Raw genomic sequence first — 20,263 nt, 5'->3', positions numbered from 1 at the left:
ATATGCCTCATGCAGTTCCCTGTAATAATAAAACGCATGAGGGTTATAATTCACATGCACTACGTTGTATTTCATGTTCTGCTTTGATTTAATTTAATTTTAGTGTGTGATTTTAATAAAATAAAATAAAATAAAATAAAAAATTATGCTTATCCGGTCAATTTTTTCAAAGCGTTACCACTCTCCCATAATGTGGCAGACTTAAGAGATCATGCGATAATTGTTAACATTTAGTACTCTAAATTTTGATGCGACTTAAACTTCACGTCCATGTCCATCCTTTAGCTGATTAAAAAAATATATATATACTAATAGCATATACAAAGGAAAAATGATTAACCACATTAGTTACTTTTGAAACTAGAGTTAGTAGCTTTTAGAATTCATGTATAAATAAGACTCTTCAATTTACTGTAGAAGAGTGATAGTAATAGTTAACATTCATTTTCTTCTTCTTTCTTCATTGTTCTCTACTTTGGATAGACTTTATTTCTCACATGGTATCAGATAGTGCCCAAGATCTATGGAGCCAGAAATTATCAACAATAATCCATCATCTGCTGCTGTTGCTACTCAAGCATCACCCTCTGTGTCAATTCTAAAGCCCCTTTCTGTTCCTTTACCAGAAAAACTCAACGATGATAATTTTCTCACCTGGCGCCATTCAGCTATTCTTACAATTTCAGGTCAAGAACTTCAAGATCATCTGGACCAACAGAAGATTCCAACAAAATACGCATCAGCTGCTGATGAAAAGGCACAAAATGAAACAAAGACATATAAAGAATGGAGGCTTGATGACTACAATGTCTCTTCCTGGCTTTACTCATCCCTGGATCCCTCGTTCAAACATCGAGTTCTTGGTTGTATTTTTGCACATGACATTTGGAGCCGACTTCACACCCACTTTGCGTCACAAACAAAAGCTCGTATTAGGCAACTTCAACTGCAATTGAAATCGATCAAGAAGACTGGTCCAGCATCAAATTATCTTCTTCAAATAAAAAAAGTGGTGGATGCACTCGCCACTGTTGGAGCTCCTCTAACTGATGCAGAATACACTAATGTCATTTTAGATGGATTAAATGAAGATTATCAGTCATTCTTGACATATGTCACTGCCAAAGATCCACCCTATTCCATTCCAGACCTTAAAGCTCTCCTGATGGCTCAAGAAGACATTGTGGAGAGGTTTAAGAAACCAGAACCCTCAATGGTACAGGTCAATTTTACTCAATCACAACCTTCTACTCAGACTAATTTTGATTCTGCCTATGCAAGAAACACACCGCCTACACCTAATAGAGGCACTTATGGTCGAAGAGGGCGTGAAGGAAGAACAAATCGTGGAGGAAGAGGTTCTTGGAACTCAAATCGGCCACAATGTCAAATTTGTGGCAAGTTAGGGCATATTGCTAGTTACTGTTATTTTAGATTTGATCAACAATTTCAACATGCACAACAAAATTCACCCACCTCTTCGATGCACAATGCACTCCCTCCACCTCCCTCATTCCATAATCCCAAAGCAATGCTTGCTACACCTGCTACAATTGCGGATCCATCTTGGTATGCTGATTCTGGCGCTTCTCATCACTGTACTCCTGATCTGTCAAACCTACAACAAGCACAAGAATATCATGGACAAGATCAAGTTTATATTGGTAATGGTTCAGGTATTAAAATTCAGCATATTGGTAATTCATATTTGCATCATAAACCAACAGATAAAAGATATTATTTGTATGATTTACTGCATGTTCCCTCAATTGCACATAACCTTGTTAGTGTATCCAAATTTGCTAGAGATAACAATGTGTATTTTTCGTTTTGGCCTGATGTTTGTTTTGTGAAATCTCAGGCTACCAAAGAAGTGCTTCTCCAAGGCACAACAATTAATGGAATGTATCGTTTTGAAAAAGTGACTCTTCCTAAATCAGAATTTAGACAATTTAATACTCAAATTTTTGTTGCTCAAACCTTGACATTGGATGTTTACCACAAAAGATTTGGTCATCCAGCCTTACCAATTGTAAAGTCTATTGTAACAAATTGTTCGTTACCTCTGAATAATAAAAATGCTTCTGATTCTAGTGTATGTGAACATTGCTGCTTAGCAAAATCTCATCGGTTACCTTACTCTCCATCTAATACTACTTATGATTGCCCTTTATCATTGATTGTTTCTGATATTTGGGGGCCATCCCCAATCACTGCTCATACAGGTGTTAGATATTATGCTTCATTCATTGATGTGTATTCAAGACACACTACAATATATTTTTTAACAAACAAGTCACAAGTCTTTAGTGTTTTTAAATTGTACAAAACCCAGATGGAAAAACAGTTAGGATACTCTATTAAAGCACTTCAAACTGATAATGCTAGAGAATATCTATCTCACACATTTATTGAATTTTTACAACAAGAAGGAATTATTCATAGACTCACTTGTCCCCATACCCCTCAACAGAATGGATTAGCAGAAAGAAAAAATAGGCATATAGTCGAAACTGCTTTAGCTTTATTATCTACTGCTACACTTCCTTTAACTCTATGGAATGAGGCTTTTGCAACCTCAGTATATTTGATAAATCGCATGCCTTCATCTGTTACAGGTTATAAATCACCTTTTGAACTATTATATCATCATAAACCTGATTATACTTTCTTGAAAATCTTTGGATGTTTATGTTTTCCTCACACGAGATCATACACTGCTCATAAATTGGAATACAGATCTGAATCCTGTTTATTTTTAGGTTATGCTTTGAATCAAAAAGGATATAAGTGTCTCACTAAAAGTGGAAAAATAATTGTCTCTAGAGATGTAGTGTTTCATGAACATCAATTTCCATCTCACTCTTTTTTTTCTACTACTATTAATGAAACTTGCACTAGCAATGCTACTGCTTTAGATTTTTTACCTCAGATTGCATCCATTCATCCCTCTTCTGTTGAGCCTTCATCTTCAATGCCCAACATCAATTCTGGTGATACACGTCATAGTGAGGAACATGAACAAATACATCCAATGCAGACAGCTTCACAGGCTAATGGGACAGCAACTTCTACCCAAGATCTCATATCGATTACTTCTACTCACATTGATTTGCCTTTTTCCTCAAACCCCCCATCTACAACCACTCGTTCAGAAAATATCCATCCAATGCAGACAAGGTCCAAGACAGGTAATAGAACTCCAAAAGCTCTTCAGGTAGCAAAATTCTCAGTCTCTTCTAATTTTGATTTATTGCCTAAAAGTATTCAAAGTGCTCTCCACAATCCCTTATGGAGAGATACTATGCTCACAGAATATAAAGCACTATTATATCATGATACATGGTCCTTAGTTGAATTACCTGAAAATGAAAAAGTTGTTGGTTGTAAGTGGATATTTGCTGTTAAAAAGAATGCAAAAGGTGAGATCATAAGACATAAAGCTAGGTTGGTTGCAAAAGGTTTTCTTCAAACTGCTGGAATTGACTTTGATCAAATTTTTTCACCTGTTATAAAACCAGTTACAATTAGGATGATTTTCACAATGCATTTCTAAATGGAACTCTTCATGAAACTGTGTTTATGTCCCAACCTCCAGGTTTCTGTCACTCTAATCCTAAACTTGTATGCAAATTAAATAAAGCCATCTATGGCCTTAAACAAGCCCCAAGGGCTTGGTACTTAACAATTACTTCCACCCTTCAATCTTTTGGCTTTACAGTAACAAAATCTGATCCTTCCCTGTTTACTAGATATACTTCTAATTCTACTATTTATGTTCTTATTTATGTTGATGATATGCTTGTCACTGGAGATAACGAATCTGAAATAAAAACTGTTCTTAGCAAACTTCATTCTACCTTTTTATTGAAAGATTTAGGTGAGCTCAACTTTTTCTTAGGTATAGAAGTTATAACACATTCCTCTTCCTTAATTTCTTTGAACCAAACTAAATATATACATAACCTTCTAACACGTGCTGGCATGAATGAATCCAAACCAAGTATGACTCCAATGATAAGCTCTCTTAGATTGATTGCCAATGTTGGAACTCCTTTTGAAAATCCAACTTTATATCGCTCCATAGTGGGCGGGTTGCAGTATGCAACAATTACACGACCTGATATCAGTTTTTCAGTGAACAAACTGAGTCAATTTATGTCCAACCCCTGCCAAGAACATTGGGTTGCAGTTAAACGAGTCCTGAGATACTTGGCAGGTACTGCTGAGCTCAAATTGCAATTTCATAAATGCACTGATTTACGTTTTTCTACTTTTTCAGACTCAGATTGGGCAAGTGATCTTGATGATAGAAAATCTACAACTGGATTTTGTGTGTACTATGGTTCAAATCTGGTGTCTTGAAAAAGCAGCAAACAACCCACGGTCAGTCGAAGCTCAACTGAGGCTGAATATAGAGCCCTGGCAGCAGTGTTCATGGAACTCATTTGGATTCAAAATCTTCTGGCTGAATTGCATCAGCCTTGCCCAGCTTCCCCCACTGTATTTTGTGACAATATTTCAGCTATGTTGCTTGCATATAATCCAATCCTACATAATCGGACTAAACACTTTGAGTTAGATCTCTACTTTATTCGGGACAAGGTGATCAAAGGCTCTATTGCTGTCACACATATTCCATCAACTGAACAAGTGGCAGATGTGTTAACAAAGCCTCTGTCATTAGCCAGCTTTAACAAGTTTAAAAGCAAACTCAGGTTGGCATTCAAACCACCATGAGTTTGTGGGGGGATAATAGCATATACAAAGGAAAAATGATTAACCACATTAGTTACTTTTGAAACTAGAGTTAGTAGCTTCTAGAATTCATGTATAAATAAGACTCTTCAATTTACTGTAGAAGAGTGATAGTAATAGTTAACATTCATTTTCTTCTTCTTTCTTCATTGTTCTCTACTTTGGATAGACTTTATTTCTCACATATACAAATAATAGTTCCTTAATTCCATCGAAGTTTTAATGTTCTCATCACATCTAATTTCATTAGAAGTCAACATCAATATATAGCATGTCATACATCAAATGTGTGTTCAGTTCAGTTGTGGCCATGTGGCCGAACGACCACAAGCTGGTTTTTAATTTGCTCCCACTCCTACACTTGTTGATTGTTAAGAACTACGGAGAGTGGCTTGAGGAAGCTACTCAAACCTAATTAGCGATTCGAGAAATAGGATTCGCTTGTACCTTAGGGAGGCACCGTACCGCAGTACGTGCAGAAACAATTTGGTGTATTTTGGATAGATGAATAATTTAAGCTGAACAACCTTATACCAAAATAAAATGCATATTCGGACATAGTAGAAAATTAAATAAAAATAAGCAAAAGTATTACGCATATAAATCATTTTAGTTTTCAAGTCATACAAGTTAGGTCAAATTCAACAAAAAGAACGTTCATCCATTGGAGTGTGTTAACATGCGCACTACTCAACCGTTTTTACAGCGCACTTCGCATTCTTCCTCCTCCTCATCCTCTTCTTTCTTCTTCTCCTTCTTTTTTACGTTTCTCCTCTTTTTTCTTCGTGTGTTTTATCTTCGTCGTCGTTTTTTTATTACTGTTGTTGTTGCTGCATTTTTTCCTCCTTCTCTTTCTATTGATTTTGTAACATTATGTATTTTTTCTTCTCTATTTGATTTTTTCCTCCCAAGAAGAATTATGAGAATATGAAATAAGAAGATGAAGAAGAAGAAGCAGCAGAAGATGAAGGAGAGGAAGAGAAAAAGTTTTGAATTATGCAGAACTTATTAGCAAATATACACAAAAAATTCTTAAACAATACACCCAAGTATCTTCGTATTACACCCAAATATCTTCGTGTTACACCCAAATTTGTTCCAAATACAGAAAAATATTTCCTCTCATGCTGCATTTTTTTGTTCTTTTTTTCTTATTTCTTTCTTTCTTTTAATTAGTTGAACAAATGTAAATTCATCCTCTTTCAAGTAATTTTGTACCATTATGTGTTTCTTCTTCTTCTTTGTTTGATTTTTTTGTTTTTATTCTTGTTAAAAAAGTAAAACAAGAAGAAACTTGAAAAGATAAAACAAGAAAAAAAAAGATTAATAAGAAAAAAACGAAGAAGATAATGATTATGAAAAAGAAGAAGAAGAAGCAGCAGAAGATGAAGAGGAGGGAGAAGAAGAGTTTTGAATTATGCAGAACTTATCAGCACACATCCACTGAAAACTCTTAAACAATAAACCCAAATATCTTCGTGTTATACCCAATACAGAAAAATATTTTCTTTAATGTGAAACTTTTACGTTACATTCAATTCAAATCAACGATGAACAACAATTTTCACAAACAAAAATAACATTATTCACCTACAGAATCATAAACTACTAACGAAAACATTAACTAGAATCGAACTACACCTCAGCCACTTGATTGGATTCAAAATAATCAATTTCGTTCTTATTCAATTGATAATCTGAACTTGAATTATTCATTATCTTCCACAACGAGATAACTGATGATGGAGGAGAAGGAGGAAAATGAAGAAGGAGAAGAAATTCTAATGAAAAAAGAAGGAGAAAGAAGAGGAGGAGGAGGAGGAGGAGGTGGTGTTGGTGAGAGAGTAAAATAACAAGAAACTTGAGAAGGTAAAATAAAAAGGAAAAAATGAATAAGTAAAAAAGAAGAAAAAGATGGTGATGATGATGAAAAAAAGAAGAAGCAGCAGAAGTCGATGAGGAGGAAGAGAAAGAGTTTTGAATTATGCAGAACTTATCAGCACACATACACCGAAAATTCTTAAATGATACACGTAAATATCTTCGTGTTACACCTAAATTTGCTGCAAATACAGAAAAATATTTTTCCTAATATTGCATTTTTTTTGTTCTTTTTTTTCTTATTTCTTTCTTTCTTTTAGTTGAACGAATGTAAATTCATCCTCTTTCAATAGTAATTTTGTACCATTATGTGTTTCTTCTTCTTCTTTGTTTGATTTTTTTATTTTTATTCTTGTTAAAAGAGTAAAATAAGAAGAAACTTGAGAATATAAAATAAGAAAAAAAAGATGAATAAGAAAAAAAATAAGATGATGATGATGATAAAAAAGAAGAAGCAGCAGAAGATGAGGAGGAGGGAGAAGAAGAGTTTTGAATTATGCAGAATTTATCAGCACACATACACCGAAAATTCTTAAAGAATACACCCAAATATCTTCGTGTTAACTCAAATATTTTTGTGTTACACCCAAATTTACTGCAAATACAGAAAAATATTTTCTTCAATACAGAACTTTTACATTATATTCAATTCAAACCATCAACGATGAAACATTATTCACCTACAGAATTATAAACTACTAACAGAAAAATTAACTAGAATTAAACCACACCTCAGCTACTTGATTGGATTCAAAACAATAATCAATTTTGTTTTGGTTCAATTGGTAATCTGAAGTTGAATTATTTATTATCTTCAACAACGAGATAAGGAGGAGAAGGAGGAAAAGGAAGGAGGAGAAGAAATTCCAATAAAAAAAGGCGGAGGAGGAGGAGGAGGTGGTGGTGGTGGTGGTGTTGGTGACGACGATAACGAAAGAGCAGAAGAAGAAGAAGAAGAAGAAGAAGAAGAAGAAGAAGAACGTGCAGTAACAGCATGAAGAAGAACGTGCGCGCGTTGATTGAAAAATCTGTTAAATTAGAAGAAGAAGAAAAACGTGCAGTAACGGCACGAAGAAAAACGTGCGTGCGTTGATTAAAAAATCTGTTAAATTAGAAGGCACGTGAAATTGACGTGCTAGAAGAGGCGTATCTAACGTGAAATAGAATATATAAACTTGTATGACTTGTATGGGTAAAATGCTTGTATGTGGAGAATAATTAAAAAATAATTAAATGATATTAGATATAATTAATAAATATTTAATTATAAATATTATATGTATAAAATTATTAATGTATTACATTAAATAAAATAATTTTAAATTATTATTATCTTCTTAATTAACATTACCCAGAAAAAAAGATCACAAGTCTCGTTATTATGTTTTAATTTATATTTTATTAATAAGAATTAAAAATATATTTATTTAAATGTTGATTTTATAATTTTAACAAATGTCCCATTTTTATTGGTGGAATATGAATGTGAATAAGATAGTGCGCAGAAGGTGATTTCAATCTATATAGCTACACACACTACACGTCAAATTTCATATGAAAACAGAATCAATACAATTATCTACATTAAGGTATACACTTGTTTGGACGACATTTTTTTTAATAATTTTTTTTAAAAATTTTATTATAAAATAAAAGTAATTTTATGTTTGAATATTTTATGTAAAGAGATTTTTTATTTATTAATTATATTTAAATAAAATAAGATAAAAGTAATTTTTTGTTTATTTATTATGTAAAAAAATATCCTTTTTTTAAGAAATTTTTTTTAAAAAAAAAAGATATAAATTATAACTTTCAAAAAAATATATTTTTATTTTTTTAATATTTTTATTTTTATTATTAGAAATTTGTCAAATAGACTAAAAAATAAAAAAAGATTTTTTATTAAAAAGAATAATTTTTTTATTAATTTAATGGTACCCGAACAAGCACATTATTTGGTTTAAGAGAAAATGAGAAAAAAAGAAAAAAATAAATAAAACTTTTTTTATTTGAAAACATAAAAACTAAAAAATTTTTTATGTGTGTGGTTTCTTAAAAAAAATTCTTTCCATCACAGGCAAAAAGTAAAAAAAATTTTCTTTTATGTATTTTTAATACTATACTTAGTTATATTATTATTAATAATTATTAATATAAATTTAGATATAATATATTATTATAATAGAAATTCACATTTAAATATTATATATATTAGTTAAATAATTTAAATCAAATATATAAAATTATAATATTTTATAATATTTATAAAATACAATAAAAATAAATAAATAAAAATATTTATACTTATTTTATGATAAGCATAAATTTATTATTTTATATATAATGTACATTTTAATTTACATATAATGAAAAATTTGTTTGTCATTTATTCAAATTATTAATAAATTTAGTATAATCATGGTTTTGAAAATCGGATTGGACCGGCTAGTTTAATCGGTTCAATCATAAACCGGCAACAAAAGCGGTTCGGTTTATTGTCTAAAACCGTTAGTAGGAAAACCGCTCAAAAACAGTCGAACCAGCAGAGAATCGGACGGTTGGACTGGATCGGTAACCAGCTAGTTCGGATAAAACGACGCCGTTTTTTATTTGAAAAAAAAAAGAAAACAGAAGCAAATGCAATAATGCATTCGAGACCCAACCCCCCCTCTTCTTCTCCCAACATTCGTCACTACTGAAGAACTCTGAAGAAAGGAAAAATAAAAAACCCTAGCCCTTCATCGCAGTCGCCATTCCCGGATCCTCAGCGCCGCCGCCATCCCCAGGTCCTCAGCGCCGCCGCTTCTTCCTCTTCCCCGTGTCCGGAATCCAGTAGATCGGCACGTCGTCTTCATCTTCGTCGTCTTCATCTTCAGTTCTTCACTGAATGTTTAGTCTTGTTCTTGGTTTGAACTTTAAAGCTCTGAAGTTGTTGTTCTTTGATATGGCCTTCTTCTTTAATTTTTGTCCCGTTTCTGCTACCTCTCTTCTTTGCTATCAGTGGCCTCAAGACTAATCTCACCTTGATCAAGGGAGTCGCTAGATGGGGATTTGTGATCTTGATGGTGTTGGGCCAACAGTGGCCTCAAGACTAATCTCACCTTGATCAAGGGAGCCGCTAGATGGGGATTTGTGATCTTGATGGTGTTGGGCCAACCGTGGGGAGCTCTCGACCACTGAAGAGATTTCGGAGAGGAATCAAGTGAGATAACATAAGATGAAAAGACACCACATCCAACTCAAAACCTTAAGGCGTCAAATTAATGGGTCTCTCATCTTATAAACTCCTCACTCTTCCTTGCTTTCTTTGATGTGGGACTAACTTCATGTACTCCTCACACTTGCAACATTAACAATCTCCCCCTCAAGTGTGAGTCTCCATATCAAGCATAAACTCCCCCTCTTTCTAGCTCCTCCGCCACGAGTATTCGTCCATCACACTGCCGCAAAACACCGCGGGACACGCCGCTGGACCACCTTTGCCGGGAAGACTTCAATGCTTCACCTTGAATACTCCTTAAAACCACCAGACCGATTAAACCATCGACTCTGATACCACTTGTTGGGCCAACCGTGGGGAGCTCTCGACCACCGGAGAGATTTCGGAGAGGAATCAAATGAGATAACATAAGATGAGAAGACACCACATCCAACTCAAAACCTTAAGGCGTCAAGTTAATGGGTTTCTCATCTTATAAACTCCTCACTCTTCCTTGCGTTCTTTGATGTGGGACTAACTTCATGCACTCCTCACACTTGTAACATTAACAGATAGTTCCTCTTACTTGTATTGGCAAGGTCCTTGGTACTCTTGTTGTTTCTCTCCTATTCCAAATACCTGTCATGGAAGGTGTAATTCTTGGTCTACTTATGAATACTAAAGGCTTCATTGGAATTATAGTGCTCAACATTGGCTGGGAACAAAAGGTATATTTATATGATGCATGTTTTAACTTTTTATAAATTAATTCATACCCATCATGCATATTATTGATTCAATTCATTATGTATGTATGTAAGTATTGGGCGATGAAGTATTTTCAATCATGGTTCTTGTAACAATTCTGATGACAACAATCATCTCACACAATCATGGTTCTTGTAATAATTCTGATGACAACAATCATTTCACACACAGTGGCATTGATCCACAAGCTAAGAAAAAGGCACATATCATATAAGAACATAACAATGCAAAGTATAGGAACAAATATTTTATGTATTGTTTATAATTTATTTATTATTTTATTTTAAAATGGTTTTTTTGATTGAACCACTAGTTAGACTGATTAAACCAATAAACTAATAAATCAGTCACTAAAACAGTTTGATGACCAGTCCAGTTTTTAGGACCTAGAGTATAACAGCTTATAAAAGGAGGAGTTCATGTGACGAATATATTTTTTCCTTTGCCAATTAAAAAAAGTTGTTATTATTGTTTTTGTACGTTGATTATTGTGATTGTTATTATTATAACTGCGTATAGCTAAGGCAACAATTTGTAGCTAAGATAATCTGATTATCTTTCTCAAGAAAGATTAATTAAGCCTAGCAAGGTCACAGAATATTATGAGCATAATATTTTACTGTCACATTAGTATGTAGAAGGAGCAAGCAGTCAGCTCACAATATTATTGGATCGCCATTTGTTCAATTTGGGGACATACATATGTGAATCTGAAATGGTCTTTCTTTTCCTTATGACTATATCCCTTTTCCCCCAACTGCTGCTCTAGGAATTTTTCATATTACAATATATAAATAGTATAAACCACAACATGATTGGTCGTCAAATAATAGATAAACTTGAAAGCAAAGAGAGGCAACCAAAAAATATAATATGATGTACTTACTAGTTCTAAAAGGCATAGTAAATTAAATTTCAGCTACCAAGACTCAATAACTAAGACCAAGTCCTAAGACAAACAACCTGAAAACAAATTGATCACTCGTTCATTTTTTTTTTGGTTCTAACGTGGTTAGTTCAACACAAACTTGCTCAAAAGTGACTCCTATCAGTGTTAATGAACTATCGAATAGGAGTGAGTACGAGTAGTGGGTATTCGATTATCCGTCCGAACTCGAACCGAACTAATTAAATTAGTTCTGAAACTAACGGGTAATTGGGTCCAACCTGAACTAAATCGATGATCTTTGTTAATGATTAGTTCGAGTATCGATTATGGGGGTGCGGAACCCGAACCAACCCGCAAACCCGATCATATATTAATTAAATAAAAAATAAAAAATATATACATGACTTTTTCATTAGACAAAAATTATTCACTATTAATATGTTTTGATTTTAATGAGTTTAGTTTTTAATGTATTTGGTATTTAACATATTTGGATTATTTCTATTGATGTTACATGTTTATTGTATTTGTTGAATTTTTAAGATAAAAATTTGGTTTTTTTTTTTATGAATTTCAAAGTCATCGGGTATTCAATTACCTGAACCGAACCAATCCGTTTTTAATTGGTTTGGTTTGGTTTGGTTCGGGTACATGTACAAAAAAATACAAATCCGAACCAAACCAAACCAATTATATTTTGATCGATTCGGTTCTAATTTTATCATAAACCCAAACCAAATCGACCCGTGCTCATCCCTACTCACACTCACCCTCGAGCCACAGAGATTTTAACAGTTGTTGAAGGCACTCTCTTTGTTGGATTTGTCACTTCCAATCAAAACAACGCCAACCGTCTTTTTACTAAAGTGCTCAACAAGGGTGATGTGTTTGTGTTCCTAATTGGTCTTATGTACTTCCAATTGAACGTGGGTTATGGCAACGCTGTTGCTATTGCTGGTCTTAGCAGTGAGAATTCAGATGTCATCACAATTGCAAATGCTGTTTTTGGATCGACTCCACCTATTTCTTCTGAAATTTTGACTAAAGCTTTTCAAGTGGACAAAAAAGTAATTAACTACCTTGAAAAACAGTTCTGGTATGACAATAACTAATTGATGGAGTGAATCACCAGCCACTTCATTCCATTTGTATGATATATTGTTTGAACTCATATATAATGTAGAACAATAAATAAAATGCACGAGCAATATATATATACCAGATTTGTTGTATTTGATTATTTGATTTTTGGTTCAATAAATTATGTATTGAGTTTAATTAGTGAGAAGTTATTATTAATGCCACATTTTTTTATATCTTTTTAATGTTTTAGTTGTTAAAAATAAATTTGATGGTTAGAATTTAATAATGAATAGAAACTAGAGTTTGAATGGGTTGCCTATATTTAGTTTTAATTTAAATCATTTGTTTATTAGGATGTATTAAGTTTAAATGTCAAAAAGAAGTATAAATACATATATAATCATTTCATAAAGAACAACACACAAATACATTCAATGCATTCCTCTTCATTTTATATTTTTCGTGAGTGTGTGTTTTGTTCTTTTATTTTCCAATAAAGTGGTATCAGAGCCACTTATAAAATGTCTTCGTGGAACCACTTTATCTTTTCAATATCCATAATTATCTAGGCTCAACTATGACAATTGGGCATCCCGAATGAAAGCAATTCTCGATGCTCAAGGAGTGTGGGAGATGGTTGAGAAAGGCTATGTAGAACCAGAAAATGTGGAGAAGCTAACAGAAGCTTAGAAGGACAAATTGAAAAACAAAAGAAAGAAAGATCAATGTGCACTTATTATCATTCATCAAGGCTTAGATGATGATATATTTGAGAAGATTGCTGATATAACCAACGCAAAGAAAGCTTGGGATACTCTTCAAAATTCCGTCATAGGAGTTGAAAAGGTGAAGAAGGTTCGTCTTCAAACTCTAAGGGCTGAGTTTGAGTCTCTAATGATGAAGGAGACTGAATCCATTTCGAATTATTTCACCAAAGTTTTGGCGATAGTGCACCAAATGAAAAGACTTGGAGAAAAATTAGAAGATGTTGGTGTTGTTGAGAAAATCCTTCGTTCTCTCAACTCAAAATTTTACCATGTGGTGGTAGCCATTGAGGAGTTCAAAGATTTGGATATTATGTCCATTGGTCAATTGAATGGTTCCTTACGGGCCCATGAAGAAAGAATGGATAAAAGCAAGCAAGAACGTGTGGAGCAGGTCTTGCAGACAAAACTTTCGTGGAATGCTAGAGGAGAAGCAAACGAAAGTGGAAGACAAGGACGAGATCGAGGCCGTGGACGAGGACGAGGACGTAGTTACAGAAGAGGAAGAGATAAGAAAAATTATTTTCAAGAGAGAAGAAATCAAAATTTTTTTCAAGGACATGGAAGAGGAAGAACAGTTGACAAAAGATACATTGAATGCTATTCATATGGAAAGAATGGACATTATTCTTGAGAATGTCAGACATCCAAAGAAGAAGAGAATAAACTTGTTGTGCACAGTGAAAATATGAAGAACCAACATTATTCCTTACACTCAAGGAAGATCAAAATTCTGAAGATTGTACATGATATCTTGACAATAGAGCTAGCAACCATATGACAGGTGATAGGAGTAAATTTGTAGTACTTGACACTAACGTAAAAGGACACGTCCGTTTTGGTTATAAATCAAAAGTAGAGATCACTGGCAAAGGGACGATTATATTCGAGCTAAAGAACGAAAGTCATAAGATTCTTTCCAATGTTTATTACATCCAAAAGATAAAGAATAATATCTTGAGTATTGGGCAACTTATGGAGAATGGTTGCAAGATAGTCATGGAAGATCGTTATCTTTGGCTTAGGGATAAAAATGGAAATCTTATTGCTAAGGTTTCTATGACAAGAAATCGTACGTTCTTGTTAAACATGAGAAGTGGTGGAGCCATATGTTTAAAGTCATGTATTGAAGATCCACCATGGATTTGGCATATGAGATATGGACATTTAAATTTTGGTGGGCTCAAAGAATTGGAAACAAAGAAGATGGTAAAAGGAATTCCAACAATTGATCATCTTCATAAGTTATGTGAAGCTTGCTTACTTGGAAAACATTCAAGAGTTTTCCAAAACAGTCCAAATCAAGAGTTACCAAGCCACTTCAACTAATCCATGCGGACGTTTGTGGACCTATCAAGCCATTATCAGTTGGTAAGAGTGCTTATTTTCTATTTTTTATTGATGATTATTCAAGAAAAATATGGGTTTATTTCTTAAAGAAAAAGAGTAAAGCATTTAATGCATTCAAGAAGTTCAAAGCCCTCGTTGAAAAGGAAAGTGGCTATGAGATAAAAGCTCTCAGAACTGACAGAGGTGGAGAATTCACTTCAAATGAATTCAAGGCATTCTATGAAAACCATGGTATTCAACGTCCCCTGACTGTTCCTAGATCACCTCAACAAAATAGAGTTGCTGAAAGAAAAAATAGGACAATTCTAAATATGGTGAGAATGATGTTAAAGAGCAAGTCATTGCCAAAAGAGTTATGGGGAGAAGTAGTTGCATGTGCTGTTATCTCTCAAACCGCTCACCTACCAAGAGTTTGAGAGATATAACACCTCAAGAAGCATGGAGTGGTTTGAAATCTAATGTTTCACATTTAAGGATTTTTGGATCTATTGCATATGTCCAAATTCCTAAGCAATAAAGATCAAAGCTTGATGATAGGAGCCAAAAGGTCGTATCTATTGGCTATGAAGAAAATATTAAAGGCTACAAGTTCTTCAATACCAACAACAATAAAGTAATAATAAGCAGAGATGTTGAGTTTGAAGAAAGTACAAAGTGGGATTAGACTACACAAGATGAAGCTACTTATGTTTTTTTGCCTTACTTTGAGGAAGAAGAAGCTCCAATGCAAGAAGTGCAAGATGAAATTGATCCTTCAACACCAGCATTAACCCCAGTATCATCATTATTGTCATCTCCATTCTCTAGTTCAAGCGAAGGCCCTCGCAGATATCGAAGTCTCACTAATCTCTATGAGCAAACTATAATGCTAGAGGATGAGAATTTATTGTGTCTACTCTCGAATGATGAGCCTTTAAGTTTTAAGGAAGCTGTCAAAGATGAGAAATGGATACAAGCTATAGAGGAAGAAATTCAAACAATTGAGAAGAACAACACTTGGGAACTTGCATTACTTCCAAGTGGTCATCAAGCTATTGGAGTCAAATGGGTTTACAGAGTTAAGAAGAACTAACTCTAAAGGTGGTGTAGAAAGGTATAAGGCAAGACTCGTTGCAAAATGGTATAAGCAGAAGCAAGGAATAGATTATGATGAGGTGTTTGCTCCAGTTGCTCGTTTGGAGACGATAAGGCTGTTATTGTCACTTGCAGCACAAAACCACTGGAAAATCCACCAAATGGATGTGAAGTCTGCTTTTCTGAACGGTAATCTTCTGGAAGAAGTTTATATTGAACAATATTTGGGTTTTGTTGTTGATGGTTGTGAAAATAAGGTGTTAAGGCTTAAAAAGGCCTTATATGGACTGAAGCAATTAGCTTCAAGAGCTTGGAATGATCGTCTTGATACGTATTTTCAAGATAATGGTTTCACTAGGTGCATTCATGAATATACACTCTATGTGAAAGACGAAAGAAGAAATTTGTTATTTGTTTGTGTCTATGTGGATGACCTTATATTCATAGGAAACAATCAAATAATGTTTGAAGAATTTAAGAAGGTAATGGCTCAAGAATTTGAGATGAGTGATATGGGACTAATGTCTTATTATCTGGGAATTGAAGTGAAACAAATGGAGGATGGAATTTTCATCTCACAAGAGACTTATGCAAGAGAGCTATTGAAGAAACTCAACATGCTAGACTGCAATCCTACCAATACACTTTGGAGTGTGGAGTCAAACTTTTCAAAGAGAAAGAAGGTGTAAGAAAAGTTGATCAAACATTATTCAGAAGTCTTGTGGGGAGTTTAAGGTATTTGACCTGTATACCAGACTTGACATTTTATTTTCAGTTGGGTTAGTCAGTCGCTACATGGAGAATCCAATAGAAACCTATATGAAGGCAGTCAAGAGAATTTTTCGCTATCTTAGAGGTACTCTTGAGTATGGCATGTTTTATTCAACTTCAGATGAGTGCAAGTTAATAGGCTATTGTGATAGTGATTATGCTGGAGATATTGACGCTAGGAAGAGTACTACTAGATTTGTTTTCTTTCTAGGAAATGATGCAATTTCTTGATGTTCAAAGAAACAACCCATAGTCACTCTTTCAACTTGTGAAGCTGAGTATGTTGCTGCCACTGCCTGTGCATGTCATGCAATTTGGCTGAAGATACTACTGAAGGAACTTTATTTTGAGCAAGCTGAATCCACCAAGATCATGATGGACAATAAGTCAGCAATTGTCCTAGCAAAGAATCCAGTGTTTCACGACAGAAGCAAGCACATAGAAACAAAGTATCATTTCATTCAACAATGTATTGAAAACATGCATGGGGAGGTTGAGTATGTGAAATCACTTGATCAAGTTGTTGACATTTTCACAAAACCTCTAAAATATGATACTTTTCAAAAGTTAAGAATTATGATTGGAGTAGGAAGATTATCAAGTTTAAGGGAGAATGTTAAAAATAAACTTGATGGTTAGAATTTAAGAATGAATAGAAACCACAATTTGAATGGGTTGCCTATATTTAGTTTTAATTTAAATCATTTTTTTATTAGGATGTGTTAAGTTTAGATGTCAAAGAGAAGTATAAATACATATGTAATCATTTCATAAAGAACAACACACAAATACATTCAATACATTCTTCTTCATTTTATATTTTTCGTGAGTGTGTGTGCCTTGTTCTTCTATTTTCCAACATTAGTAAATAAAAAACATAGCGATACCACCATTTATGAAATTAATAACGACATTTATTAGCAAAATCCATTCGATCTTCTTACTATAAATTTTACGGTGATTTTATACGTACATTACTACAAGAAAAATGTTAAATATTATTGGAATTTTCGTCGAATTTAGCGTTAGAATTTAGCGACAGAGTTATCGGTGAATTTTTTTTCGATGGAAATAATTAGAGGAAAAAGGAAAAAAATTGGCGCGAATATTACCGTCGAATTTGTCGGCGAAAAAACCGCTAGTAACCTTAATTAGTGCAACGCTATGTTTTAGTTATTCACAAAGTGTTACCGTCGAATTTATCTGCCAATAAATCTGAAGATAATATTCATCTTAAATTCGAATCGCAAACTCACTCTCTCCTCATTTTCGAACTATTCTCTCCCTAACCTTCTTCTTCTCTCTCTCCCTCTCTCTCCCCTAACTACCTCCAACAGCCCTCTGCCCCTATGCTAGCGTTGGCCACCACCAATAGCGTCCATAGACAATGTGGACTCGGCTGGTGCTCCTTGCGCCGCATTGGTCGCGCTGTCACCACGTTTTCATCGCTCCCGCCACTACTGCCGCCACTGTTTTCTTTGTCACCGGAGTTGCCTCCTTCCTCCCTCCAGGTAGGTTGTCCTCCTCCCTTTCTCTATTATTTTTTTAATTTATTTAAAAAAATCCTAATGACGCAAAATAAAAACCTAGACTCACAAAATTCAAAACCTTCTTCTCAATCCTTCTCTAAACTCATCATGTATGCTTCTCATCAGAAGCTCTGTTGTGCTGAGCCTTTGTTCATGTTATTATTGCGCATCTCTTTGATTTCTTCTTGTCAAAAACTCTATTCGTTGGCTACTGCTGCTACTGGTTGTGTCGCTGATACTCCTGCTTGCTGTTTGTGTCGTTTTAGTTCCCAATAAGTGTCAATTTTGTCCTTCTTCCACAGTTGCCCCAAAGGTATGACCTTGTTGCTTTTATTTGAGATTTATAAATATGGCATCAATTTTAGATTCTCTAGATATTTTGAGAATTAAAAGAAAAAAGAATTGGTTTTATAAATCTAAAATTGTTTGAAGCACGAATAGATTTTGTCCATGGCTTGGGTAAAATAACACTGTTTGTTGATTTATGAAATTACACTTTTAAATCAGATGGTTTTTTTTATGCATCTTTTTTGAATTAATTAGGCAATGCTCACTCTCTAACATTTGTGTTTTAAATTTGAAGGTGAGAATTTAACTTTGTTAAAAGAATAGATTTTTGAAAATGAAGTTTAATTAGGCAATGCTTACTGACATTTGTTTATTTTCTTTCAAAAGAAAGAAGAATTGATGGTATTCTTGTCGATGATACATAGGTAAGTGTTACTTATATTGCAAATATATAATGCTGGTTCACCCCCGTAGCTAGCTATCAATTTGCCATCGTCTTTCTAATTTAAAGAATCTGTAGATCAATTTTAATGTTACCAGAACTATTTATAGTCAGTTTTATACTTTGGAGTTCCTGCATAATTTATCATTCACTTGTATTACACTCAAGGTTTAAGATTGAATATTAAATTCAATAGGATTTTTGGTACTTAGGGGGAGGAATGATCGTGTAAACTTTTGAAAACTTTGACAAGGATTTAAGAGTTTTTAATTTGAGAGGAATATCTTCTAGTTTTATACTTTTGGTGACTTTGTTAGCTGTATGATTAATAAAAGCATTGATAAACAATATATAGAAGGTAAACAAAGACAACAATTACATGATTTGAGGCAAACAGTAACAAAGTTCTAAAAATCGGACCGGTTATTGAACTGTGTTAATTACTGATTCATCAGTTTATTGGTTTAACCGATTCAACCATTAGTTTAATCGAAAAAACTGTTTTATAATAAAATAATAAATAAAATATAAATACACACACTAAAATATAATTATAGTATGATATAAATCTTAAAATGTCATCTAAATTTAAAATATTATACCAATCAAAATCTTTTGATCTTATGATAAAAACAAAAAATAAAATAAATATTAAAAATTAAGTTTTTTTTATATACAAATCAAGTCTTATTTTTATTCATAAGAATAAAGCTCGATGATATGAATAAAAATAACCTTATCTATTGGATTATTTATAAAAAAAAAAAAAACATTATCTGTTGGGCTTATGGACAATTGGATATAACCCGCCGCCGTCCCAGCATAAAAAAAATTAACCTAATCCCTAGATATAAATCTCCTCTGTCTCAAACCTTATGGCAGCAGTGCAGCATCATCAATCAATTTGTGGCAGCGCGCCTACGCGAGTAAATACCTATAATGGTCCCTGAGATTCGGGTCATTACTCAATGTGGTCCCTGAGACTCCAATTGCACCATTGTAATCCTCCAGATAAGGCTCCGGGCACCATAATAGTCCCTGAACAGTTTTCCGGTGATGAGTTATCATCAAGACGCTGACGTGGCCTCATTTTGCCATGCTAGATGGTGCTAATGGCTAGTTGAGCTAGCACAGTTTCAATTTATATCCAATGTGGTCCCTCCCTCTATATTTAACCCTAAATTCCCAAATGTTCAGTAAGTTAATTTCTTCTTCTTCTTCATCGTTGTTTTCTCATTCTTGTTGTTGCTGTTGTCCCTGGAGCTGGAAGTGAATATCCATGATGGGTGGTGGAAGCACTAGAGCTGGAAGCTCTATTAGTTCACCGTGCAGTGGCCATCGGACGAGAACGCAAAGCAGGAGCAGAAGATCTGGGGTGCCGAAATGGTGCGGTTGCAGCTGCCGCCCAGTTCTCAGGTGGTTTGGGACAGATTCAAACCCAAATAAACTATTTTTTGGTTGTCC

At 33.8% G+C, this 20,263-nt stretch overlaps 2 protein-coding genes across 2 annotated transcripts; both read left to right on the top strand.

Annotated features, from left to right (window-relative positions):
- Positions 1 to 4,005: 4,005 nt before the first annotated feature.
- LOC140180043 (uncharacterized mitochondrial protein AtMg00810-like) lies at positions 4,006 to 4,365 on the top strand. Its single transcript, XM_072220428.1, has 2 exons — positions 4,006 to 4,219; positions 4,283 to 4,365. Exons 1-2 carry the CDS (start codon positions 4,006 to 4,008, stop codon positions 4,363 to 4,365), a joined length of 297 nt encoding a protein of 98 aa, XP_072076529.1.
- Positions 4,366 to 12,406: 8,041 nt separating this feature from the next.
- LOC140180042 (uncharacterized) lies at positions 12,407 to 15,111 on the top strand. The gene is made up of 5 exons (XM_072220427.1): positions 12,407 to 12,594; positions 13,151 to 13,247; positions 13,359 to 13,833; positions 14,130 to 14,554; positions 14,785 to 15,111. Exons 1-5 carry the CDS (start codon positions 12,407 to 12,409, stop codon positions 15,109 to 15,111), a joined length of 1,512 nt encoding a protein of 503 aa, XP_072076528.1.
- The last annotated feature ends 5,152 nt before the right edge of the window (positions 15,112 to 20,263 follow it).

Source organism: Arachis hypogaea, chromosome 16, assembly GCF_003086295.3.
Source record: "Arachis hypogaea cultivar Tifrunner chromosome 16, arahy.Tifrunner.gnm2.J5K5, whole genome shotgun sequence".
Taxonomy (NCBI): domain Eukaryota; kingdom Viridiplantae; phylum Streptophyta; class Magnoliopsida; order Fabales; family Fabaceae; genus Arachis; species Arachis hypogaea.
This window is presented reverse-complemented; position numbering and strand designations above follow the sequence as displayed.

What these genes read in the sequence shown, in the direction of transcription:
- LOC140180043 (XM_072220428.1), top strand. Translation starts at nt 4,006, where the DNA reads ATGACTCCAATGATAAGCTCTCTTAGATTGATTGCCAATGTTGGAACT. An exon ending in AGTCCTGAGATACTTGGCAG is followed by an intron (nt 4,220 to 4,282) that starts GTACTGCTGAGC and finishes CTACTTTTTCAG; the next exon opens with ACTCAGATTGGGCAAGTGAT.
- LOC140180042 (XM_072220427.1), top strand. Translation starts at nt 12,407, where the DNA reads ATGTACTTCCAATTGAACGTGGGTTATGGCAACGCTGTTGCTATTGCT. An exon ending in TACCTTGAAAAACAGTTCTG is followed by an intron (nt 12,595 to 13,150) that starts GTATGACAATAA and finishes ATAATTATCTAG; the next exon opens with GCTCAACTATGACAATTGGG. An exon ending in GCTATGTAGAACCAGAAAAT is followed by an intron (nt 13,248 to 13,358) that starts GTGGAGAAGCTA and finishes ATATTTGAGAAG; the next exon opens with ATTGCTGATATAACCAACGC.